The sequence below is a fragment of the Castor canadensis genome, chromosome 4, assembly GCF_047511655.1.
Source record: "Castor canadensis chromosome 4, mCasCan1.hap1v2, whole genome shotgun sequence".
Lineage (NCBI taxonomy): Eukaryota > Metazoa > Chordata > Mammalia > Rodentia > Castoridae > Castor > Castor canadensis.
Window position 1 is genome coordinate 25,745,452 of NC_133389.1, and position 27,541 is coordinate 25,772,992.

General features: G+C 36.1%; 1 protein-coding gene and 1 non-coding gene across 6 annotated transcripts in view; both read right to left on the minus strand.

Annotated features, from left to right (window-relative positions):
* The window catches only part of Me2 (malic enzyme 2), a 67,744-nt gene that overhangs the window by 27,012 nt on the left and 13,191 nt on the right, over positions 1–27,541 (minus strand). For 2 of the 5 annotated variants that reach the window (XM_074069818.1, XM_074069815.1), the window contains exons 1-12: positions 25,238–25,257; positions 24,005–24,123; positions 19,190–19,323; positions 14,793–14,942; positions 12,680–12,755; positions 11,495–11,656; positions 11,118–11,221; positions 9,411–9,520; positions 9,219–9,316; positions 8,574–8,687; positions 5,506–5,620; positions 2,398–2,540 (exon numbers count right to left, since the gene is read on the minus strand). In XM_074069818.1, the coding sequence (XP_073925919.1) occupies positions 2,398–2,540; positions 5,506–5,620; positions 8,574–8,687; positions 9,219–9,316; positions 9,411–9,520; positions 11,118–11,221; positions 11,495–11,656; positions 12,680–12,755; positions 14,793–14,942; positions 19,190–19,323; positions 24,005–24,112 (1,314 nt within the window). In that variant the 5' untranslated portion in view covers positions 24,113–24,123; positions 25,238–25,257. Of the gene's footprint in view, positions 1–2,397; positions 2,541–5,505; positions 5,621–8,573; positions 8,688–9,218; positions 9,317–9,410; positions 9,521–11,117; positions 11,222–11,494; positions 11,657–12,679; positions 12,756–14,792; positions 14,943–19,189; positions 19,324–21,038; positions 21,101–24,004; positions 24,124–25,237; positions 25,258–27,541 lie in introns of those variants that run through there. The other 3 variants (XM_074069816.1, XM_074069817.1, XM_074069819.1) reach the window with 2 other exon arrangements.
* Positions 4,940–5,012, minus strand: Trnaa-agc (transfer RNA alanine (anticodon AGC)). The gene has a single exon. It is a non-coding gene; the product is annotated as a tRNA-Ala (tRNA).

Below are 27,541 nucleotides of genomic sequence, written 5' to 3' on the forward strand. Positions count from 1 at the left end.
CAACTTCAAAGCAATACTCAGCATAGTAAGTAGCAAGTTAACTATGCTAATGGCCCAGCTGACTATCTTGGACTTACACAGATTTCCTGTCCTACAGACAGTTGCTATAATTTTCTACCTGTTCTAAACATAGCTCAAACTGTGGCAAAAAGTTTGTTTCTTTGAAGATTAATGTTAATTTATGGCTAATGTCATACATGTTACCATAATAGAGTACACAATAAAACACTTTTGTGGCACCAGTAAATGTAATAGCCTTAGTAAGTGGATTGCACAATATACCACTTTATGGGAAAATGTTATGTCCTCACATAAGTTTGGAGATTAAGGAAGATACTGGGAATCCCTCTAGGATGGCAAGATCCTACAGCAGTTCGTCTTCTTGGGCCAGCTTTATTTTTTGTCTCATAATTAATCTAGAGCTTAAGCACGGCTTAAGTACAACTGGCCAATTTGAACAACTGCTATTAAAACATGAAGACATGTTAAATTTTTCTCTAGTAATCCATTATTTAGGAGGCTAAGGGAAAAGATAACAAGTTTGAGGCCAGCCAAAACAACACAACACGACCCCCATTCTCAGGAAAAGAAAGAAATGAAAAAGTACTTTCCTCACTGAACAGCAGAGGGTGTTAATGCAAGATCAAGATCTCTCCACTGAAACTAGGACACCAAAAATTCAAGAGGTAAATGCAGCTACACAAAAATTGACGCCATTATTTTATGTAACACCAGGAAAGAATTCATGTCAATATGATTCATACTCTTCATTTTTTAAAGAGACAGCATGACTTCAAAGTTATAAAAACTGAAAAAGTCAGCATCTTAAAACTAATGAAATACAGTATATATATATCAAAGTAGTTTCCTTGGGAAGTTTTTATTCATTCCAACAATGTACATTTACTTCAATAATATTTATTAAAATTAAAATTCTTAAATATTTGAGCAGTTAGTCCTCTATGGACATACTACTACTGCTCAAAACATTCAGGTTTTTATATTTTGGAAATGCCAAAGCATGTGATACAATGGAAATGTACCACATACTCACTGTGTAAGATTATGGCTTATTTGTGGGGTAATGCCATCAGTTTTACAAAAAATCTGGTGGATAGGATAGATAATCAAGCTAAAAGCAATACCATACTTTGGTAAAAAGATAAGACAGTACACTAAAGAGACTGACTTTTAAAAATATCTTTATTCTGATTTTGTGCATATGTATGTGTGTGGTTTTTTGTTTGTTTGTTTTTTGATGCTACTAGGGTTTGAACTCAGGGCCTTGCACTTATTAGTCAAGTGCTCTACCACTTGAGCCACACTCCCCAGCTTGTGACTGAAGAAAGCATTTCAATAACTACTATTGTAAGCCAATAGTCAAGAGAATTAATTCTGAAGCAAAAGGAGTTGAGAAAATAATATGTGTCAACATAACATCTTTCACAATGAGAAAAAAAAAGAATGCTGGCTGGGTGTGGTGACTCACACCTGTAATGCCAGCTACTCAGGAGTCAGAGATCAGGAAGACCATAATTAGAGGCCAGCTGGGAATGGGGATGGGTGAGAATAATGAGACCTCATTGCAACAAAAACAAGCTGGGAATAGTGGTGCATGCCTGGGATCCTACCTAAGTAGGAGATCACAGTCTGAGACTGGCCCTGGTCAAAAAATCAAGACCCTATCTGGAAAATAACCTATAGCAAAAAAGGACTCGAGGCATGGCCTAAGTGGTAGAGTGTCTGCCTAGCAAGTAAGAGGCCCTGAGCTCAAATCCCATTACTGCCCCTCCCCAAAAGGAAAACAGAAGTCAGAAAATACAAAGTAATACCTTCAAAGTACTAAAACAAAGTGCCAGCTTTTACTTCTAAGCAGAGTGAAAATATCTTTCAATATGAAGGTAAAAGAAGTAAATTGTGAAGAGAACTCATTAGACCCACACTTAAGGAAAGGAGTTCAGGCAGGAGCAAAATGATCCTAGCTACAGGCACAGACATACACTGCAGAAGAAAGACAGAAAGCACTTCAGTGTTGGTAAATTTAAATGGATAATTTCTCTATAAAAACAATAATGACTTTTGAGTTTACAATATATAAACTATAATAGCGCAGATAGCATGAGTGCATTAAAATGGAGTTAGGCTGGCAGAGTGACTCAAGTGAAAGGCCCTGAGTTTAACTACCAGTACCACCAACTAAAAAAAAAAGGTAAATTTAAAAAAAAAAATGGAGAAGGTAACTGTTGTCCTATGCCAGACTTTGGTATATAGATTCATGGATGCCTGTTCTAATCTCTAGTAAAATCACTAAAGAATTATAAAAGAATGTGTAACTAGTAAGGTAATGGAGGGAAAATAACAGCTATAACCAATCATATGACTGCCACTGATTCATACCTCTGTAAGTGTATATGCTTCTTCAGGTGTGCACTCAGCCTGTGCTGTAGGATTACTCAATGCAAATATCACAGGCCTTTCATTGATACGGGCCATGGCTTTGATTACATCAGAAGTAAAAAGTCGGCCAGCACCTGCAACTCCTGCAATAAAATAAGGGGGAAAAAAGCAACTTCAGCTCAAGTATATGAAAGTAATTCTTGCCAACAGTGTTTCTGCAATACATTTACCATTTAAAAACCACATTTAACCTCTCATTACAAAGATCGATTTTGTATTGTTAAAAGATTATTTTGGGAACACAATGAAATGCCGAAATTTGTCACTTAAATATTTACTGTCTACCATATATGCAGTAAATTATGGGAAAGCAAAAGAAAAAAGAGGAGAAGACTACCTCCATTATTCTCTCTGAGATAAAACTTGCTACAACATAGATGAACCTTCAGGACATTAAAATATGCCAGTGACAAAAATACTGTATGATTACACTTATCAGAGGTACCTACGTGGTCAGATTCACAGAGACAGCAAGTAGAATGGTGGCTGCCAGGTGCTGGAGGAATTACTCTTAAGTGGGTGCAGAGTTAGAGGTTCCTAAGATGAAGAGAAGTAGCGAATGGCTGTACAAGAAGGAAATGTACTCATTGCTACTGAAAATGGTTAGGGTGGTAAATTTTACGTGGTATTTTACCACAGTTAAAATTTTTTTAAAAGATAAAACTTGTCTCAAATGTTAAACTCTGTGGTACTCATTACAAAATAACAGGGATTGAGAAGGGATAAAAGATCATCTTGACTATGGCAATCAACTTTTTGATACAGTTGAGTTTACCTTTTACTAAGGCTCTACAATGTCTCAGATAATGTATTAGACCATCAGGATATAAAAGTGCATGTAATATTGGCAGATTATATTAAGAAAACAACAACAAAGTAAACAGAAATTCAAAAACTTTTCAACAGGTACTAAGATGAAAGCGTGCAGAGCTGTGGAAGCACAGATGAAGGAAGAACATTTAGGCCATGGAGGGAATTTTCAGATAACTAAGTGATGCTTTAGCTGAGCTCTTATCTCTCATTTTTTTCTGATTGTTTCCTTGACTCTCAGAGGTACAGTCAATGGGCAGATTCTTAGGTTTCCACCCAGTTTTGAGAGTAATGGACTAGAGAACCTTTAAAGATTTCTTCTCACTATAAAAAAAATTAGAAGTTTTTATCAGTGAAGAAACTAGTTAATTTTCCCAGTCATAAGAACTCACTGTGATTATGTTTTACTATTTAACATTCAGCAAAGATCCTCCATTAACTTAGGGCTAGCAGAGTGGCTCAAGTGGTAGAGCTTCTGCCTAGCAAGTGGGAAGCCCTGAGTTCAAATCCCAGGACCACCAAAAACACAAAAAATTGATAAAATCAAGCAAGATTGTCCATTCAAACTTATAACTACATATGAATCAAATAGCTACTCTTTTAAAGACTTACATTTTTTTGCTGAGAAAATGCAATTCCTATCTCAAAACACATTGAAAAATTTCAGCTTTGTTACCCCTGAAAACCTGGCATTGTTGGATTTTCCTGGTACAGTATGCAACAACCTTGGTGTTGGTCTTTTTAAGGTCTTTTTGAGCCCAACAGTCATAACAACTCTAAGAGTAAAGCACCATAAAGAGTCAGGTGAGCATGTGTGCATCTGTAGTTCCAGCGACTTGGGTGGCTGAAGCAGGGACCATGTCAGCTTAGAACTTCAAGGCCATCCTGGTTAACACAATAAGCTCTGTCTCTGTCTGTCTGTCTCTCTCTCCGTTGTTGATTTTTATTTATTTTTTTAAAGACAGTGTCTAGCTATGAAGCCCAGGCCGGACTGGAATTCAAAATCCTCCTGCCTCAGCTAGAGATTACAGGCTCCACCACACCTGGCATGGGACCCCATCTCCTTTAAGAAAAAAAAAAAAAAGAAAAAAGGAATCCCTTAGGAAAGGACATAGAAAAGAGGATACAAGCAATTCATGATCGATTGCATAGCTTCAAGCTACGCAACTAGTCCTTTTCTGCTTTAGTTAGTTATTTCTTTTTGGTGGTACTGAGGTTTGAACTCAGGGCCTCATGCTTGCTAAGCAGGTACTCTACAACTTGAGCCACTCATTAACCCCATTTTGTGTTGGGCATTTTCAAGATAGAGTCTCATGAACTATGTGCCTGGGCTGGCTTTGATTGGAGATCCTCCTGATCTCTGCTTCCTGAGTACCTAGGATTACAGGTCTGAGCCACCGGCAATGAGCTTTGCTTTAGTTATTTTTGAACAGGGTCTTAAGTTTATGCCTGGACAAACCTGGACAGGGACCCAATTTACACTTCCCACCTAGTTGGGATGACAGGTGTGCCCCAATGTGACCAGCTTTTTTTATTGGTTGAGATGAGGTCTTGCTAACTGCTTGCTGGGGCTGGCCTCAAATCTTGGTACTCCTGATCTCCACCCCCGGAGTAACTAGGATAACAGGCTTGAGCCACTGTGCCCAGCATAAGTAATGTCTTTTTTTCTTTTTGGTGGTGCTGAGATTTGAACTCAGGGCTTCATGCTTGCTAGGCAGGTGCTCTACCACTTGAGCCACTCCACCAGCTCTATATATTTTAACTGAAAATTTTCATTCATGGAAACAAAAAGCTACTACAGAAAGTTGGTCCTATGTGGGGTTCTATGTATGTGGATTCAACCAACTGCAGACTGAAAATACTCAAAGAAGAAAACTGTGTCTGTATGAACATTTACAGACTTTTTTTTAGTCATTTTCCCTAAGCAATACAGTACAACATTTTTAAATTTAGCATTCACCTTGCATTAGGTATAAGTAATCTAGAGATGATTTAAAGGAGGATGTGCGTATATTATATACAAATACTACACCATTTAATTTAAGGAACTTAAGTCCTGCAGGTTTTCTATCTGTAGTAGGCCTTGGAACCAATTCCCCACAGACACTAAGAGACAACTGTACATGATAAAAACTGGGTAAAATATGTCCATTAATTTTTAGTAATTTTACATGGTAGTTATGACTGATAGCATACAGTTAAGTAACAGGATTATTATTTATTAAATACTTTACTTACCAATAATAGCTGAAGGCTTAAGTATATTCACTGCATCTTCAAAATTCTCAGGTATGCTATCTGGGGCTGGGTGAGCAAATGGTTCCTGATAGCTATCAACTTTAGCACTCCGCCCCTAAGTTTTTTGATAAAATACAGTATTTTATAGTAAGTGCATACTGAAGATTAAATGAAAAGACATTATGAGTTACATATTCATATTGTTGTACAGAAATGTCTTTTCATGTATTTTTCTCTTTATAGTAAGTGCATACTGAAGATTAAATGAAAAGACATTATGAGTTACATATTCATATTGATGTAGGAACAATATTGGAAATGTCTTTTCATGTATTTTTCTCTTTAACCCATTTTTTCTGATTCTAACTTTATAGTGTCCAAAACTTTTACATAAATCATACCCCATTACACCCAGGAACTTTCTAGTTTCTGTCAAGCAATCATTCTATGAAGTCCTTCTATATTCAATATAGCACAAGCATTTATAGTCCTTTAGCTAGGTTAGACAGTTTTGAAGTTAGGAATTTTTTTCATATCTTAGAAAGTAGTAATATAACAAATGTTATGAATATTCCCTACCAAATGGTCATCTCACAACTTAAACTTATGAATAGTCACTCTAAGTAAAAAGGTTTATTTATTTGTTTATTTTTGCAGCACTGGAGACCAAACCCAGGGCCTTGAGAATACTAGGTAAAAGCTTTCCCACTGATATAGCCCCCCAACTTCCCACATTTTCTGAAGTAAAAAGGCCAAGACTACAAAGAGCTTCTTAATAACTCAGGTCAGGTGTTTCTACCAGATTATTTCAGGTCAATTAGATTTGTCACCGAAAAAAAAAGAAAAAAACTTTTTGGATTGTCAAAGCTACAGACAAACATCCTGGACTTTTACTGCCAGAAAAAGTTCAAAAACAAGAAGAACAGGTGATTCTGGTTCAAAATGGCTGAATGAAAAAGAATGCTTTCATACCTAAATCCCAGGTTTTAAAAAACCATAAAAATTAGTCCTTATTAGTGCCACAAAGTCAAAAGAAGTAACACTGACAAGCTAAAGCAAAGAAGAATTTCTTAGATTTAAACCAAAAACCATACTGAATGCAAAACCCAACCAGGACAAGAAACCCATATTGTCATTTTGGTAAAAAGCTCTCCCCCTCAACCCTGCCCAAAGTGAATTTTTTCTATCAGAACTCTTGGAATAAACCCAGGTAAGAACAAGAAGGTGCTAAAAAAAGCTGCATCCCATCATCAGTTGACTGAGAACTTAATTAAAGGACTCAAATACAATCTCAATGGATCCAGTGCTCAGAATACTAGCTTCTTCTGCTTGCCCCCAGGGTTACCAAAGCTCTCCAGTATGGGGGTTTAATAGAAAACTCAGTCTCAAAAATGAATGGCAGTGATTAGGATCACTAGAAGGGACTGGAAGTCTAAGTCCCTAGGTAAAGATATCTCTACATCCCAAAAGAAATATATACTCTGAACCCACAGATGAACAAGGATTTTCACTTGTGCTAGGGAAATCCACTGAACCTACCAACATTACATCCATTCTAGACCTGACATACCATTATGATAAAGAATCACAAAACATATGATGAAAATATTTCAGAACAAAGCATTAAACTGCATCCAGTAGAAATATATATCCCTCCCTCCAATAGCCTTCTAGAAATGTGAGGTCTTAAAACTTTGCATTTTGCATACTAGCAAATTTGGTAGTTACAATCTTCTTGGGGAGCAGTGGTTTAATGATTCAGAGATAGGCTTTACAGACAAGCTTCTTAGGTTTGAATTCTACATCCATTAATTGCAAGCTAATGACTTTGGAAAAGTCCCTGATACTTTGAAGCAACTTCGTAGAAAAGAAAGGATTTTCTAGAGGACTAAATCAGAAAAATATATGTGAAGTCTTCTCACAATGTCTTTTTCACTTCAAACTGCTCTTTTTTAAAAGTATGCGCAATTTAAGCCTCAAGATTTTTACTAATATACTTTAATTTTTCACCTTTTTTTTTGTTTTAATAGACTCTGGTACTAATGAAGAAGAAAAGATTTCAGAGCTACAGGAAAATACATTGAGACAGTTTGCTTCATAACTGTAAATGGCAAATAATTGCTATGTCTTATATTACAATGTATACACACAAAAATGCTATGTACTGGACAGTCTGAACTATGAAAACAGTTTACTATATTTCAATATGTCATGCAATATAAAATCTATGACATTAAGCTAATAAAAATAGTAATCAACGTAGAAGGAGGCAGGCAGGCCCAAAAAGTACTAAAATAATCTGGAATAGCTCTTCATTACTCATGAATTGGTTTCAGGAATACATGGCTTTATTTTCAGGGGAAGGGCACCATCAATTTTTGTTATATTGTTATACAGGATTTTGATGTCCAAAGTGCTAAAAAATTTTCTGCCCAAATATTAGATGTAATGCTAAAAATGTTATGAATTCCATAAAAAACTTAAGTTTTAGGGATGGAGGTATAGCTCCACAAAGATAGAGCACTTTTGTAGCATGCACAAGGCCCTGTGTTCTATCCTGAGAACCACAAAAAAATTTAGTTTTAGAAGAGTCAAATTCAATCATATACAACTCATGTAATGTCTTCTCACAATATCTGGTATACCCCAAACTACTATTATTTTAAATTATGTATAATTTAAGCCTCAGGAGTTTTCATTCACATACTTCATGATCTCTTAAAGAGATGACTATTTGGTATCTTAAGAGCCAGAGAACAAAGCAAGAAAGAGTAAGTCTGGTGCTAACACAGACATTATGATTTAAGTATGAAGCAAGAGTCTTAATAAAAGATAGTGAGGCTGGACAAGTGGTACAATTTGTATAATTTAGTGAGATACAGATTTTAAGAAATGACAATTTATTTTTTGGGGGGGTACTGGGGTTTGAGTTCAGGGCTTCTTGCTTACAAGGCAGTTGCTCTACCACTTGAGCCACACCTCCAGCCAAGAAATGATAATATTTTTTAAGTCCACCTAAAATATCAAATCGACAACACTCTTCTGTTTCTCCAACTTTTAAATCTTACCTTAACTAATAAACCATGCTTGTCAAACATCCAGATTTTCTTTTGTGCCTCTGCTTCTGAGAGGCCATTTTCTACCATAGACATAACTATAAGATTTGCAATTCCAAGAGCAGCCTATTCGACAAAACACACACACACAAAAAAAAAAAAACCACAAGAGTATGATGTAATGCTTGGATCATTTTATATATGAGATTATATGTTACAAGAATATTTGGTTTACTCCTTACCAATCAAACAAAAAATCAATTTTTTATGATAGTCTCTCTAACCATATTTTAAATTTCTAAGAGGTATTCAATTCAATAAAATTATAAGCTCATTATGCTGTTTTTATAAACACCAACATTCTGTCATACTTTCTAATTCTAAAGGAGAATATTAGTTTTAAATTTTTAAAGACTGCCAGGTGCCAGTGGCTTACCTCTATAATCCCAGCTACTCAGGAGGCAGGGATCAGAAGGATCACAGTTCCAGCCCGGGCAAATAGTTTTTGAGACCCTATCTTGAAAATACACATCACAAACAAGGGCTGATGGAGTGACTCAAGTGGCAGAGCACCTGCCTAGCAAACATGATGCCCTGAGTTCAAACCCTAGTACCATCAAAAAATAAATGAATTCTTAAAAGCTTATAAAAACTTACCTCTCCTGCTCCAAGGAATAAGATTTTGTGTTCTGAGATGGGTTTACTTATAACTTTTTGGGCTGCAAGAAGACCTGCTAGAGCAACTGCAGCTGTCCCTATAAGAACAAAGATTTTTTAAAATAAAAATTGGTGCATTATAAATGTTTAAAATGTAGGAATCAAAAACCTAAAGTTTCCTTTTTGCTTTACCTTGAATATCATCATTGAAGGTACAGTATTTTTCTCGGTATTTTCTTAAGAATCTGAATGCATTATGATTTCCGAAGTCTTCAAACTGAATAAGTGTGTTCCGGCCGTATCTAAAAACACCAATGGTAGCGTTGGAAACACCACTATTAAACACTTTTTATCTAATATTTTTTATCAAAGCATTTAAAAATAATGTATTAGATTAGTTCAAGACCATATAAAAATTTTCAGAGCTTGTGAAAGCTAGACTCAAAATGTAGAAATCTGTTACCTTCAAAAAAAATTCATGGGGTGCTTAAAAAGAATGTGGCAGCATAATGGGCTCAGGGGATATCAATCTATATAGGGCATTTCTAAGAACCTAGGAGGGTGCCCAGCATATGTAAATACTAAGTTATTCCTAAAAAGGAAGAGACCCTCTCAGAGTAACAAAAAGTATGTATTTACTATGTATAGTCTCATTACAATAACACTTAATGGACGACATAACAAAGTATATTAAACATGTGGTTTAAAATGATTCCTGGTGAGTTAAATGACATTCAGAAAAAGATGTCAGTCATCTACCTATGTGAGCAGTAACAAGATGGCAAGACTTGCATTGGGTGTGGTGGTGCACACCTATATTCCAGGACTCAAGAGACTAAGGCTGGAGGATTTTAAGTTCAAGACCAAGCTGAGCAACACAGTGAGAGCCTGTCTCAAAAACAAGCAAACACTAATGAAAACAAACAAACAAAAAAATCCAAAAAGGAAGCAGGACTTAATCTAGGAAAGAATAAAAAGTAAAGAGGTAGAAGGAAAAGCAAGGTGTATTGAGGGACTGAATTTTCAACAGTCTGAGTATGTATTTCAAGGATTACATTAAAGGATAAGGGAACGGCTGGCAGAGTGGCTCAAGTGTAGGGTGCCTGCTTACCAAGCATGAGGTTGTGATTCAAACCCCAGTACTGCCAAAAAAAAAAAAAAAAGATAAGGGAGAAGTTGGTTTAAGTGGGTTGGGGCTAATGGATAAAGAATTTTCAGTATCAAATTAGAGAAAAGGGACCTTATTCTATGTCCACATACAATTGTGAAGGCTGCAGAGGAGGCAAGAATTCACTTCTGTTTGGAAAGAGAAGAAATTCCATTTGAGACATAAAAATGAAGTGGTAGCAGAATATACCAATGGATGATTCCAGCTATTAGAAATACAAGACTACAGAGGTGAGTTTATAAGTCACATATACAAAGGTTACAGTTTACCATAAATATGTAGCAATTAAAAATATATATTAAGGGCTAGGAGTATAGCTAGGCATACAGCTTTTACTTAGCATGTGTAAGACCCTGGATTGGATTTCCAGCACGTGTGTGTGTGTGTGTGTGTGTGTGTGTGTGTGTGTGTGTGTGTGTGTGTGTGTGTGTGTGTGTGTGTCTCTCAAGGATAAAACTACAAATTCATCCAAATTTAATGAAAGAGAACAAGAAACCAGTGAAAATGACAAAAGAAAGAAGGTAACAGAGGATCACCCTCTCTTGGGATGCTCCCCACCCCACACTCTGGGTGCTGTACTCTCCCCCTTTACTCTTTTCTGTCCCAATAAACTCCCGCTTTAAATAACCAGATCAAAATGGACTAGAGTTGTTCAAGCAGCAGAGCACCTGCTTTGCAAGCACAAAGCCTTGAGTTAAAATCCAGTCCCACAAAAAAAAAAAGAAAAATACCTGTCAGTAATTGCTTTCATAAACTCATCAATCAGATCATCATAAAGTTGTGAACGATCTCGTTTCTGATACAAGCCCATGTAAAATGGGTCTTTTAGGAGTGACTATAAAAGAAACCAAAGGTAAAAAATAAAACTTTTTATTACATTATTAAACATGTTAAGCAAAAATTGCAATTCTCTAAAAAATTTTTAATAGGCTTAATTTACTATTATTTGTATAAACATTAAAAGCAGGGTTTAAGGGTTAACCTCTAATCACAAGATTTTTCCCTTCTTAAATTATCATCTTTAAAAGATGAACACAATATATTTATCATGAATATAATAATTCTTAAGTACAGGAGGAAGATAAAAGAGGGAAACAATATTACTCACTTTATTATCAGTTCCTACATCAATACAGACAGGCAGGCATCTCTCGGGCCGTATTCCTGCACAAGCTGTATACAAACAAAGTTTTCCTACTGGAATTCCCATTCCATAGACCCCCAGATCTCCAAGACCCAGAATTCTCTCTCCATCAGTCACTACAACAGCCTTAATTACAAACAAAACAAAATATAAAAAGCAAATTAAAATTTGTCAAAAAATGGGGCACTAAAATGCGTTTTTAAAAAGATTCTTCTCACATACTTTCACTCTCACTTAAAAAACATATTTCTTGGCTAAGTTCTAACCTAAACTAACAAAGTATACTTAATCTAGGATTTGTCTGAGATATTAAAAAAGAGAATTAACTAATTTGGCTTCCTTGACATTGGTTTGGGAACAAAATCATTCTGACTAGAGAACCAATTCAGACATTTTCAAAAAGACTAAACATGGAAAAGTGAACAATATTCTGATGAAGAGATTACTATAATAAAAAATTAAGTTTAGAAATAAACAGTGTACTACCCCAACAAAATAATCCAGGCCAAACCAAAAAAAAGTATCTTGCCAACAGTAAAGAAAAATATCTAGAGTAAAAAATATAAGGTTTTAAGATGGTATCGTAAGTTTAATTATCTTACCAAATTTATCTAGATTACCTGAACTAGTGATTTTTCATTAATGTAAGGAAGACATAGTTAATAAAGGCAAGTAGAATTACTGTCTGAAATAAACAAAAAAGCCTACCAAAAGATCTTGAAGTAAGTTATTACATTTTATTTCATGAAAGATACCCACATTGACTAAGGTTTATATTTGCTACATTTAAAACTCTTTTGAGAGTTTCACAATTGCTAAGGGTCTAAATCCATCACTTTAAAAATCTTCTCCAATACCCTCCAGAAGTTGTTATGGCATTTTAATTCATTTTCTCTATCTAGAATAACTAGTGAAACAGAAAAGGAATACAGAGTAGGCAGACTCAAGATTTCTTTCTCAGAATCAAACTCTATACCAGTAACATTTTAGAACTATTACTATTACCATCTCCCCACACACAAAGCATAGTCCTGCATGTATATAAGTGCATAAATCAGAGCAACAAGGAAACACTGTTCTTGGGTATTCAAAGGTAATTTACAAGGGAAAAAAAAAACATTGTGAAAAGGAGGGTTGTACTATTAGTACCTTAACATGATTTTCTGGCCAGTTATCCACAATTGATCTAACATGACCTCTGTCTGAGATTGAAATAAATAATCCCCTGCAATAGAACAAAAACACCTTTGCATTTCATGACAGTTTTTTTATTTCTAAGTTCTTGTCCATAATTGGAATAGTTAGATATTTTAATAAATTATAAAGACACTATTATCAATACTCTTACAGTAAAAAAAAAAAAATAAATAAAGACAAACCACCAAAAAAAGAAAGCATAAAAAGTCCGAGCAAACTACTTTTAAAACTCAGGGAAACTGAAAATTTGAAATTTGAAGGAGCAAGAAGGGAGGGAAGAAAATTACAGTAAATTCATAAACAAGATGACACACTTGAAGCATCAGGAAAAAAAAGAGTCAGGTTAAATTTATTATTTTTTTTAAGTTGACCAAAACTATCATCTGTAACACACTGTTTTGAAGTACACATTGTGGAATGGCTAATGAAAAAGTTAAACACATGTACTGTTATCAAACTGAGATTATCTACATTTTTTTTCAAAAAAGGGAGGGAGGGGGTGGGGGCAGAAATAATAGAGAAAGGAAACATAGGTTCCAGAAAACAGGTTAGGCAGAGAAGGTGCTACTGCCTTTGAATTTGTTTTTAATTTACCTTTATCTCTGGCATCTAAACTTTGGCATTATTATTGCAGCTTATACCAGTGTAGTCTCAGCAGTTTCTCAACCATGGCTACATCATCTGATGAGCTTTTTTAAAATGCCAAGTCCCAATCAGAGATGCTGATTTAATTAGTTCAGAGTTTGGATCAATCAACCAACTAAAGTTTACTGACCATCTTCTAAGTAAAAGCAAAACAAACCAAAAAACATATGTAGTATACTATACAGCACTTGTCCTCACCCAAAAGCCATGCTCTTTATGTCTTGTATTCATTGTCATCTCTAGATACACATGAGAATCCCACCAGGAGCTCTGATGAAATACTCACACCTGGTCCCAAGGCTATACTAACTTAACTATTCTTCAATCAGAGTCAGTGTGGGTAGGGCCCAGGCAAGCAGTTTTAAATTTCCTTCTATTCTTTAATCTGGGTTGAGAAGCACTATTCTAATAAACTATAAAAGTGTAAAAAGCTAGGTTATATTTAAAGAAATGTTTATAGACATACTAGTTGATGGCAGCATATAGAATGAATGGACAGTGGCCTCTCAGTGTTTTCAGACAATATCTTCAATGTAATCAAGGAGGGTGTTCAATATAATTCAGACTGCCAGATCTTTTTCTCTGTCATCAGAATTTTGGGGATGGAAAACAGAGGAAAGTTGGCCATCTTCAACATCTTTAATAAGTCCAAAAGGTGTTTCTCAAGCATGCTAAATTATGCACACCAGACTAGATGAAGGGAGACTGAAGATAAATGCTATCACCGCTTTTCAGAATGTCTACATTTCTATCAGTATGTTGGCTGGCCATGTGGAAAAGAATAAGGATTGAGGAGAACAGGTTAGAGGAGTAAGAAAACCTCAAATTAAATAAAAATAGCATGTATGCAAGTTTATGAAGAACCACCATTTCTCAATATTTTTTAAACAGGTACTTTAACCCTTTTTGACATATGAAAAAAGCACATTTAAAGGAGTTATATGGTTCATTCAAGGAATTGAGACAACAACCCATTCCAGTATTCTTTAAACTTAAAATGTTTGCAAGTGCTAGAATCATGTGAAATTAAAATTCATGAAAACTGGTTACAGAAAAGGAGAAGAAACATTAGAAATTAAAGCTGACAAATGAGAAGGGACTAATCACTTAACATAGCAGATTGCCAAAAGTTTAATTATTATGGAGAATCTGCCACCAGAATTAAGACCTTTTGGGGGGACAGGAAAGGTACAAAAAGCATATAATTTAGAGAAGGGTGAGACAAATTATGTTATTTCTACAAAAATACAGAATATGAATGTGTTGGGTTTTTATTAACCGCTTAATCCAAAAAAAGCTTTTGTGAGGTGGAAAGTGAGGCTGGGATAAGACTACAATACATAGAAATCTAATTAGGTGCTATGGAATTATTTGTCCTCATACTATAATCATTTACACATGTATTTTAAATAAGCCTTACTTAGGTCTTCTAAAGATGTGTCCATACTGGGAGCAGGCAAGGCCAACTGTTGGTGTGTATACAATTGGCATTAGACTTTCAATGTCATCTTGCAGTATTCTGTAAAACAGCTTCTCATTTCTTTCTTGTATTCCCATAATATAGATGTACCTGAAATTAAGTACAGTAAAAAACGTCTGAGTCAGCCTGCATCACATTTAAAAATTTGATTTTTCAAAGCTAACTTAAATGACTAAAACTAGGCTCTCCCTATATCTACCCTTCCCTCTCCCCCCAAAAAAACCTCCCCAAACTGTAGGTTATTACTATTTAACACCCAGAACTAAAAATTATCAAAAATATAGATGGACTTAAGTGGTACGTGATGATGAAGAAAATAAGAGAAACAAAAGCGCTGGAAATGCAAAGATCACCATAGGCCTACCCTCTAGGAGCTAAGCTTAAGGAGGCCAACAAAGGAATAGGAAGCAAAATGAAAGGCGTTCATTCAAATGAATAAACACCACTATGCCAGGCACTATTCTGAATTCCATGGACATAAAAAGCCATCCCTGCTAAGGAGTTTACAACCTAGCAGGGTTTTAAGCATTATAAGGATTATGCAGAGCACAGAAGCAACACAAAGGAGGCAACGGTAAATAAATATATAAGTAACTTCTTTCAAAGAATAAAGGTTAAAGGAAAGAAAAATTCTGACTTAAAAACCAGAGGATCTTTTTTGTTTTGCAGTACTGAGGTTTGAACTCAGGCCTCATAGTTCTAGGCAGATGTGCAACCCACATAAGCCATTCCTCCACTCCTTTCTTGCTTTGGTTATTTTTCAGGTAGTCTCGTGATTTTGCTTGGGGATGATCTCAGACTTTGAGGAGTATTTAGGATGACAGACATGCCTGGCTTACTGACTGAGATGAGGCCCTGCTAATTTTTTTCCTGGACTAGTATCAAAGCATGATCTTCCCAACCTCCATCTCCCGAGCACCTGGGATTACCACTACATCCGGCCCAAAAATGACCTTAAATATGTTTTCATCAAACTTGTTTCTTCTGCAGTCATCTGACCAATTAGGAAACCTAAGTCCTACTCCCTACCCCAATCTCATAAATCACCAGAGCCCCTACCACCTAAGTATCTTTCAAATATATCCATTTCCTCTGTCCTCTAATGCCCAGTCCAAGCCACATAATTCTCACTTGAACTACCTCAAGAGTCTTCTAACTAGTCTTTACACCTACATTTTTCCTCTCCTACACCAATCTGTGATTATTTCTATTTGCCTTAAGTGGTTTCCAAATGCCAGTAAGATAAGGCTCAACCTCTTGAAATATTTAAAAAGACCTCTACTGTCTCTCCAACCTCATTTTCTTCATTCAGCTTGGGTTTTTCATTTCCTCAAACGCACCACAAGTCTTACTTTGGAGGTGCTGCATCTGATGCACCTTCTGCCTGACTACCTTCTACCCTGGTATATTACCTCTTCTGCATTCAACTTTGATTTTTGCACTATCGTAAAGCTGAAAAATCTGAAATTGAGCCACAAGTGAGGGCTATCTGTAAATGGGAGGGTGTGCCTAGGTTATATGTAAAATATTATGTTATTTTATACAAGGAACTTGAACATCCATTGATTTTAGTGTGTGTATGGGGGCGGGGGGTCTTGGAACCAATCCCCTGTGGCTGCTGAGGGATAACTATACTTTGAAGTTTGAAATTTTCCTGTGATAAGGTAGCATAATATTCATTCTGGACACTGGGCAGCTGCAGTGACCCACAGCTCCCAAGAGTCAATAACTGGTACTCTATAGCAGACTATGCTGCTAAACTATGATAAATAGTGGGTTAGGTGTATTAAATACATCTTCAACTTACAATATTTTAAATTTATGATTGATTTATGAGGACCTAACGCCATTGTAAGCTGAAAAGTTTCTGCATTTCTGTATTTTCAGGAGCTAGAAAAGTATGTGGCATACAAATATTTGGTGAACAAATTAGACAATTGTACATTCTATATAGCTTCTGGGGACAGAAATGACATCAACAGATAGAAATTAAAAGAAGGAAATTTTCTCCTCACTATAAGGAAATAACTGAACAACTGGGCTATTAGGATGGAAAAGGCAGCTTTGTGATAGAGAGAGCAGGACCGTCAAGGAAAGAACAAATGACACACTAGGCATGAGACAGAGGGAGTTGTGCAATTCTTTGACCTCTCTAATGTTACCACTTTTACCTTCTCATCACTTCAGTCCCTCTTCCCCATGCCTCACGTGATCCTGCCATCCTCACCCAGGATTGCTAAAGCTCAGAAATGCTAAAAGCCCTTATTCCACTCTTTGATCACAACCCTAACCATTTTGGCTAGCTATGCAAAGCCCTTATTTCCTAATTCTTTGAGGGATTTCTAGCTCCTTCATCACTTCATTTACTTCCATTCCATTATCTCCCTTCTGGCTCCTCTTTGTTTCCCCCTTTAGGTCCCATGATCAGTTCTGTAACTCTGAACAATCTCTCACTGTTGTTATCATTTAAGAACCTCTACATGTTTATTATTGCACCATCCTTCCTCAGTGTCTGTCTTTCCCACCACACAGTGAACTCCCTGGTAGAATGGTTTAATTTCATTCTTACAGTACAAGAGTTTAGAACAATGCCTGCCACATAACAGCCCTGAATGAATACTAGATAAAGGAAGTAATCTAACACCTTTGTCAGCCCAGCAGACTCTAAATAACATTGCTTTAAAAAAAATAACACTGCTGTGAAGAACAGCACCAATACAAAGATTATACCACAAGGCCTTCAGGGCATGTCTTCATTCTTTCAACCTGTCTAACCTTGTTCAATTTTACCTCATAACTAGAAGGCTCTTCCTAACATTTACACTGTTCCTTGCCAACTCTATTTGACCTTGGCCCTTCTAAACCTTAGCTATGACTTTCATATTCTATGTCAGAAAGAAAATCAAGGTCATAAGCTCTCACATCAACCAGCTCTACTCTATTACCAACACACCTATCGTTACTAATACCTCTGTTTATATTCCTAACTCTGCACTTGACCCTATGCCTTTTTCTTTTCTCTGGGACTTTGCGCTAGCAATTTTCCTTTCTCCTGGACTCATTCCTCCCAACTAGGAACTTGTTCAACTTTGTCTCAGCCCAGAACACTTAAACCAAGTCCTCCTTCACTTATGGTTAAATGTCTTTTTTCCCTTTCTATATTGAACGTTTTGAGATTATATTTTCTCTCTGCCCATTCATTTTTCAATTCAAATGAAATCCAACTGAATTCTTTTGCGCCATTTCACCACGAGTAGCATTTTATATGTAACAACCAACAGATCTATCAGTCCTGTATTCAGGCAGATTCCTCTACCTATGATATCTTGCCCTTCTTTCTCATTTTGACTGTTACCTGCAACATATTTTTAAAACTTCAGCTCAGCATCACTTCCTTCAGGAAGCTTCATCTGATTTCCTGAGTTGGTCTAGGTTCCCTCTTCATGCTTTCAGAATACATCCTGAATGTACATTTTTCACTGCACTTCACACTGTAGTACAGAGTACAGTGACAGCCATAGCCTAACTATCTGGAAGATGAGCTCCTAGAAGGCAGAGCTATACATTACTGAGTTGGCAACTACTGTGGTTTGAATGTGTTCACCAAATTTCATGTGTTAGAAACTTAAATCCCAAAGTCATGTCAGTGGTACTTGGAAACAGGGCCTTTGGGAGGTAACTGGGTCATAAGAACTCTACCCTCAGGAATAGATTAATCCTTTCATAGATTAGTGGGTTACTGAGGAAGTAGGTTAGTTATCAGGAGAGTGGTTCTGTTATAAAGGTCAGTTTGGCCATCTTTTGTGAGCCCCCATAACATTTGGTGCCCTGTGCCACTGCAAGACTCCACAGTTCCACTAACAAGAAGACCCTCACCAGATGCAGCCATTCATTCTTGGACTTCTTAGCCTCCAGAACTACTATTCACTTTATATCTTCAGTAGAGTGTTACACACAAGCAGATGATAAACAGAAGTTGGTGAATGAAATGGGTGCAAATTAGATGATATTTATTAGCTTCTAGTATTAACATAAAAATTGGTTGTTGGTAAGTTTTACAAAAGTGAACATGAAGTAAAATACTAAAGTGAAGGAAACAATTATAAAACCAACAGTCAACTGGGGCTGGCAGTGTGGCACAAGTGGCAGAGAGTTTGCACAGCAAGCATGGGATGCTGAGTTCAAGCCCCAGTAGTGCCAAAAAACAATAGTAACCAACTGATAAAACACAAATTTCATGGTGATATTGAGTATTTTTCATGCCATAATAATCATAATATCCCATATTTTCAAATGGGAGTATCAATAAAAAACAAAAACATCCCATCAACTCTTACTTTTCCAAAGGGCTACTCATTTTTTTCAAGTTTTTATGGAATCGTAAGGCTTGAATATCCTGTGTCTCTATTTTAGGAGGTAAAAGTCCTTGAAGACCAAGCATTTGCCGCTCCTGTAACGTAAATGCCATTCCCTAAAGAGAAGAAAGCAAGAGTTAAACTTATTGCTTACTCAGGTAGAATGACATTGTCCTTTAAAATGTAATTTTAGACTTGAGACTTTCAAAATTTTATAAGCCTGATAACGTCCAGTATTGATGAGGCTGTGGAAAAAGTCACTCTCAGAGATACAACTGCTGGGAATGTAAGCTACTTTAGGCTTTTGGAAAATAACTTTAAAGTACTCAAATTTTTTAATGCATATCTTTAATCAAGCAGTATGACTAACAGCTATCTCAGACAAATGTTCAGACATGAAATAAAGAGGTAAATGTAGAGGTTAATTGTAACACTTTCTAATTCTCTTGGCTGTTACAAACTAAAAGCTCATCAATTATATAATAAGAAGCAGATGGTATATTTCTACCATGAAATACCACAGAAATAGTTAAATGTATTATCTCTAAGTATGTATCATAGTAGAAAGATCTCTAAGACACACTTAAGAATAAAAGCAATTTGCAAAGCATGTTCACTGTTTACCTTTTTATGTTTAGAAAACCCAAACCAAACTACATATTATATGCAGGTACATGTAACACATTATGAATGAAATTAATAAAATACAGTTAAAAATTAATCTATGCTGGAAGAAAATCTTCAATTTCTGTTTCTCAGCTGTAGGTAAATTCTTTGTAAAACAAGTGATATAAGGAAAAATGCTGCCACATGGATTTCCAAAGATTCTTTCCTTCATAAAAGTGACAAAAACACTGGACAAATGATCAGAATCAACTTTTTTTTTTTTTTTTTTTCAGAATGCTAGGAAATAACCAATGGCTTGCAACAGTCACTTATTCAAGAAAAGCAGCTAGATTCTGGTGAGCAGCAAGTGTCATGCCATTTTTACTTGCCTTATTCCCATCCTCACCTCTCTAGCTTCATAGTAGTCTTGAAAACCAACAACCAGAGATCACTGAAAATTAGCAGCCTGGAAATGAATGGATGGGGTAGAAGAGATGGGAGTTCTTCCAAAGCCCTATTCCCAAAGAAATACCATTATTTGACCCACCTTGTGGTTCCATGAAAACCTCTCCTACAAGACTGTATTTATCTGACCTGTCTCAGAGCTTACTCAGTACTAAGAGCATTCATCTCCCTGCCCCTCAGAAGAGCTTATGGAAAACAATCAGAGGCAATTTGTTAGCAGGACAGCTTCCTGAAACTGTAGATAACACTTGAAGTAAACAATAAGCTAACCAAAATAACAAAACAAAAAACAGTAAACTAACCAAAAAGCTGAAAAGGAAAAGCTATGGAATGAGATATCCATGGAGGAGGAGCTCTGAAAAGCTCTAAGATATTTTCAGGAATATAGAAGGCATGACTGTAGACATGTCCAGGAAAGACTAGATAAGGCCATTAGCTCCCAGCTCTGAGTAACCTGGAGGCTCTGTGCAAGCAGGAGGTAAAGTCTGGTGTGTAGTTAAAAACTGCAAGCTAAGTGCTAGAGGTGTGCCCCAACAGGTACACAAGCTCCTTGGGGGACATCAGTTCTGGTTCCAGACATTTAACTCTCAGTCTAATCATTAGCTGACCACCAAACTAATGATTTTATTTCTTAAAAATGATATTTTGTTTAAAAGAGATTTTCACTACTATGAGAGGAGCCTGAAAAATAAAGAGTTTAGATGGCAAGAGGAATTTGAGAATTACTTGCTATTATTAATAGTATTCAATTTTTTCTTACATTCAGAAGGACTCCTATACATCTGACACATCACTTCATCAATAAAAATGCTGGCTTCTTTCCTGTTAGGCAACCAATATAGGGGTAGGAAGAATTTGAAGAAAGTGAAAAAAAAAATGGGGGCAGAATGTTATGCACATAGTTCAGAGACGGCCCATCTTATAATCAAACAACTACTTATAGTTTCATAACTATAATCATAACAAGCTTCATTACAAATTCTCCCAGGATTTCCTGATTCAGAATTCTGTCCTATGGAAATACTATTAAAGTGTAAAATTGCTTATAATTATCTTTAGAAATTTTAAATCTGTGCTAAAAATAAACATTCAAGTTATTTATTATCTACTTTTTCTACTAGGATTCCATTTGGGAAAATAAAGTTCTGGAACTAGATAGTAATAGTTGCAGAACAATGAACATAATGTCATATTTTTAAATGATTAAAATGGTTATTATAAACATAATAAAGGTGCACATTTAGTAGACAATGATATAGACACATTTAAAAAGGTTCAGAATTCAGCCTTGACTTCAATTACATTTTACTATTCACAGCAGCAACAAACTCTTAAAAGCATTATTTAAAAACATAAAAGAAATTATTAATTCAGCTTAGTGTTTAAAGCACAAACCTGATTTCTTAACATGGTAAGTCCCCAAGGAATCCATGACCTGTGAATTACAAACCACTAGACTCTTCTCTCTTGAACAGAAACTTCCAAAAAACAAACCAAACTCTTTCTGATGCTTAAGAGATTTCCAGACGTGGCCTTTCAATGATGTCACCCCACAGACACTATCCAGCGTTAGAGCTTTCAGGCCACAGCATTAGCTTTATTTTCTCCACAGAAGTACTGTAATGCATTAGATTACCCTCTTTGAAATTCCTTTGCCATTTTATACATTTTGTAAATTTCTTATCCCTAAGTCAGTGGGGGTAGGTTTTAAATAAAAAAAATTTTAAACCAACATATTTATCAAATGGCTACTATATCCAAGACATTGAAAAAGATACAAAGTATTTGAATGGCACTGTTCCAAAGGAACTTAAAATACAGTCAAGAAGATATAAGCTCTTGGAAAGGCAAATACCATTAATGATTTAAGTAACAGTTTAAAACATGAAAGAAGCACAAAGTAACATATACTGATTAGCTGTCCTATGTCAGAAAAGATAAAAACTGCTGTAGGGTTTCAGAGAAAGGAACAATTTACTCCAGTCTATAGTGGTATAAAAAGGCTCTACCCAAAAACTGTCTGTCTGTCTGTCTATCTATCTAATCTAATCTTGGTGGTAATGGGGATCAAACCCAGGACCTCAAGCATGCTAAGCAGATGGCCTACCATTAAGCTACACCCTCAGCTTTGATTTGGAATGAGTTGCATCTTGAAGAGCAAGAAAAATTTGGGGAGGTGAGGCAAAAACAAGAGAGAAGGAGCATATACTTCATTAAGCTTCATTTCACTCACAAACTGCTTGCTAAATATCCATTCTTTGCAATGCAAAGATGAGGTGCTCTGTGTGACCTTTGGCCAAATTCCCCTTTGTAGTTTTCCCTGAAAACTTGTCATATTATGCAGTACATTATTTTTCTCTGATAACATAAAATAAATATGTGAATTTTTCATAATTGTTCTTTTAAAATAAGTCATATCTTTAATCTAAATGCACCTTTCTCAAAAAGCATATTTCATTTATTTTGAAAAACTCTATGTATTCTTTTTCAAGATTCTTATCGGCAATCTTTTTCCAGAAATGTATTTGCTTACTATTTACACAGATCTACACATACATACATATAGGCATACACACACACACGAGTTATAATTTATTTAGCTTTTTGTTTACTGTGTGTGTGTGCGTGTGTGTGTGTGTGTGTGTGTGTGCACGTTGTGGACTGGACCTAGGACTTCGCACATGGCTAAGCATGTACTGTACCAATAGACCTGGTCATTATTTATGCATTTTTGTTGATACTTATGCATTTTTAACAACACGCTAGACACTATGCTAAGCATGTCAAAAGCCTTATTTCATCAATGCCCAGAAAATATTATGAAGTAGAAACTATTGTTCTTGCCATTTTTCAAATACTTGAGGGGAGTTGCCCAGAGTCAGTCACACAGTTAAAAAGGAGCAGAGCTGCAACTGGAACCCAGGCTGTAAAAATGCAAACTCCAGCCCTCTTAATAATTGTATTTAGCAGCCTTGCATGGTGGTGTACACCTGTAATCCCAGCATGGAGGCTGAAGCAGGAGGATTATGGGTTTGAAGGTAGTCTGTGCTACATGATGATACCACATGTCAGGATTAAAAAAAATATGTACTACCTGCAACTATTATATTTTCTACCTAATATTGCCACTAAACAATTGAGAGGGATCTATTCACTGAACCCAGCTTAGGTAATGAAGGAAGTCACAATTAGATCTCAATATGTCTCATCACTTCTGTGCTAAAAATGATAATAAAGAGTTAGGGGACTCTATGCTTTGAAACACTTTCCCGATTAACGGGCAAAAATATTTGTGTGAGATGATTTGTGTCCAAAAAGCTGGATGGAGATGGGGTAGGCTGGACCTGAGCTAAAGGTTCATCTCACAATTTTGATCCCACCCTCCACAGGCTTAACTGATTGGCCAGGGTGTGTGCCTGCTTTGAGATAAATAAATATAAATATGCCATATTTTACCCAAAAAATCCTGGCTACAGCATGCTAGAAGTAGGAAATACTCAAGCCTTTTCTGGTGATAAAAGTTGTGAAGACTGAGACTTAGGAGGCATAAAGTAGCCATGACTTTTGTCACATGGGAAATGAAAAGTTCATGTAGAGAAAGCAAATCCCTCTGAAAAGTTTTAGTATGAAGCTATCAAATACAAAATTTCATGGCTTATCAGTCTAAAATACTTCAAACCTTTAACAGGAAGAGAGAAAGTTTATGTTGGCATTAACATTACTAACCTTGTTTGTTCTTGGATTTAACATGAGTGGCTTGCCTTTCTCTTTCCTGTGTAAATGACGACATGCCAAAGTACAAGGAGTGGCAGCTACTTTTAACCGGGAAAACATCTTTCTTACACCTGGGAAAAAATGAAGAGAAACATACAGAATTGCACGTACATCAGGTGTCAGTTTTCAAAAGCAGGTTTAGAAAGCTTATCTTTCTACATGTGAAATACTCTTCAGAACACAGTGTATCTCCACAGGCTGTAAGTTGTAAAAAGGCAGCAATATAGTGGAGACAAAGACTTATTTTCCCATAACACTCTGAAGTTCCTGGGACAATAATCATTACTACTCTGCAAACCACCGCTCTACCTACCAAATGCCATACCCTGTGCCAAACATTTAGCCTCTTTCTAACACACAATTGTGATACGGTATGTCTCTCCCACTTGTGAGAAAAACAAACTGAGAGGTTAAGAAACAAGGAACCATCTAGTAAACAACATAGTAAGTTCTATTTAACAAGTCTGGGAGTTCAGTTTGAAGGTGGAAAGGCAAATAGGAAAACGGGAACATTTACGTTTGGAGGACAAGAAGCTATCAGATTTTTAATCTAAACCTAGAATTTTAGTGTACTATATATCCAATGTTTAAATTTAATATACCAGAATTCTTGTCTTAAGAAACCTGTTATTGAGTATAAAAAATCATGTAAGTTGGCTAGGAAATACATGAAGTAACTTGTTCTTTCAGACCTATCATAAACATATGGGAATTTTTGAAATGGAAATACTACATATTAAACCTTAGCTATTTAGTGGAGAAAATAGATCCTTCTGCTTATTAATTCTCCTACCAAGAATCATGTCCCTTTATGGCCTGGAACTCACTCTGTAGCCCAGGCTGGGCTGGACCTCCTGATCCTCCTCCTGTCTTGGTAATTATCATGCAGTAAGAACTTTTCAAATGGAATTTCTATTTGCTGAGAAACCCAGTCTATACAAGGGGAAAGAAAAACCATTTATATACGGACTTTTTAAAGATTAATTTTACTGAGATAAAATTCACAAAATATAAAATTAACTATTTTAAAGTGAATGATTCACAAGCATTTAGAAATTCTTTTCTTTTCTTTTTTTTTTTTGAGACAGGGTCTCACTGGCATTGAATTTGAGATGTTCTTGCCACAGCCTCCCCAGCACAAACCACCCAAGCTTGACTTAGAAATTCTTAACATTTTACACTTACCACCTCTACTGACTTCCAAAATGTTTTCATCACATATATCATCAAACATCATATTCATTAAGCAGTTAGTCACCATTCACCATTCCTTTCCCTACCACCAACCTTCTTCCTGTCTTTACAGATTTACCTCTTTTGGATATTTCACAGAAGTGTGGTGCCGAAATATGACTACAATAACAAGATATCTACATGACCTTCCACATGATCAAAACCGAGGTAAATACTACAAAATAACTGATGTTTTCTCCAAAAATATTCATGTCTAGAGAGACAAAGATTAAGAACTACTGCAATTTATACAAAACTAAACTGATGAATAACTAAATGGAAAACCTGAACATGGACTGGATTGCACATTGGAAAAAAATGTTTTATATAGGATCATGACTTAGAAAACTGAAAAAATTGGAAGACACATTGTAGATGACATAAGCCAAAATTTTCTGAATTTGATAACTGTGTAAGATGTCCTTGCTCTGGATATACACCACAGAGTATAAAGGGGCAAAGTGGTATGATATATGTATGCAACCTATCTTTTGAAGTTATTTTGAAATAAACAGTAAGACATTTGTCAGGTATGCTGACAAATACTAGAGTACTAGCAATCTAATCACATGATAAGACCTCAGTGAAGGCCAAAGTGGCATTAAATTTAGGGCTGGAGCCTGTACCTTTTAGTTATGTATCTATTGACATTGCAAGAAAAGGCTCTGGCTTCATTTCTCCTTTCAAACTTCCTAACAAAAGAGGAGGAGTCTCTGATGAGTAGAAATTCAAAGCCACCAAAGTATTGCTTAAAATTTTACTTCAAAGCCAAATTTGTTTTATAAATAAAACAAAAATACAGCTTGACCAACTAAAGAAAATCCCTAGACCAAGTGTGGTGGCTCACACCTGTAATCACAGCTACTTGGGAAGCAGAGATTGGGAGGATCATGGTTCAAGGCCACCTCCAGCAAAAAGTCAGTGTAACCCCATCTCAATGAATAAGCTGGGCATGGTGGTACACACATATGATCCCAGAAGATGTAGAAAGAAGGATTAGGGTCAAAGGACAGTCTTAGGCAAAAACGCAAGATCCTATCAGAAAAATAACTAACAGCAAAAAGGGCTGGAAGTAGTATGGCTCAAATGGTAGAGCACCTGCCTAGCAAGTGTGAGGTCCTGAGTTCAAACCCCAGAGCTGAAAAGGAAATTCCTGAAGAGCAATATTAAAAACAAAATTTAAAAAATAAGCTTTTATTTCCCAGTAATTCCAGATTTATACAGAAGTTACAAAGATAGTACAGAGCTGTCATATCCACTCTCCTCCCAGTTTCAGATTTTCCTCATGCTTTCAACAGGAGATATTGACACAATGCAGTTTTTCTGATGAAGAAAAATGCCCAGCACACTTTAAATTTCATCATCAGACAAGCCACTGGCTTCAAAGCATTTCACAACTGTGTTTTATAGTGTAAACAATATTGTTTTATTAGAGTGCAGTTTGGCACTGAAGATGGGCTTCCTTTTGTAAAAAGCAACAGGCTATGGCCTATTTTGGTATGGTTCTTGACCTAAGAATGGTTTTTACATTTTATAAGGTTGTATATACAAAAGTCCATGCACAGAGATAGATGCCTGTGGCACAAAGCCTAAATTACTGACATCTCTGGTCCCTTACCAAAAAAAATTTTGCTGACCCCCAACTTTAAAGGCTACCATGCCAGATGCTGGTAGATCACACCCATAATCCTAGCTACTTGGGAAGCTGATTGGGAAAACTGCAGTTCAAGACCAGCCCAGGCAAGTAGTTCTGGAGACTCTATCTCTAAAATAATCAGAGCAAAATGGGCTGGAGGTGTGGCTTAGGCAGTTAGAGCACCTGCTTTTTGTAAGCGTGAAGCCTTCAGTACAAACCCCAGACACACCAAAAGAAAAAAAATAAATAAAATAGAGGCTACAAATCCCTGTGATGTAAAAAGCAAGATATAAAATCTCCCACCTATATTTTACGCCCATACACACACACACACACACAATTTGAATGGTAGAAGCATTATTTCTGAATTAATTCTACAGATATTTCAATCAACAAGGACTTCAAATAAGGGATTTTTAAATTTTGTTTGAGACAAAGTCTTGCTATGTAGCTCAAGCTGGCCTTGAACTCATTATATAGCTCAGGCTAGCTCAAACTCAAGAATCTCAGCCTCTGCCGTCTGAGTGCTGGAATTACAGGAGTACACTGACGTAGCCAACATAAGGGATGTTTTAAGCATGTTGCTGATCACTTATTCCTCAAACTGCACTCTAGTTTCC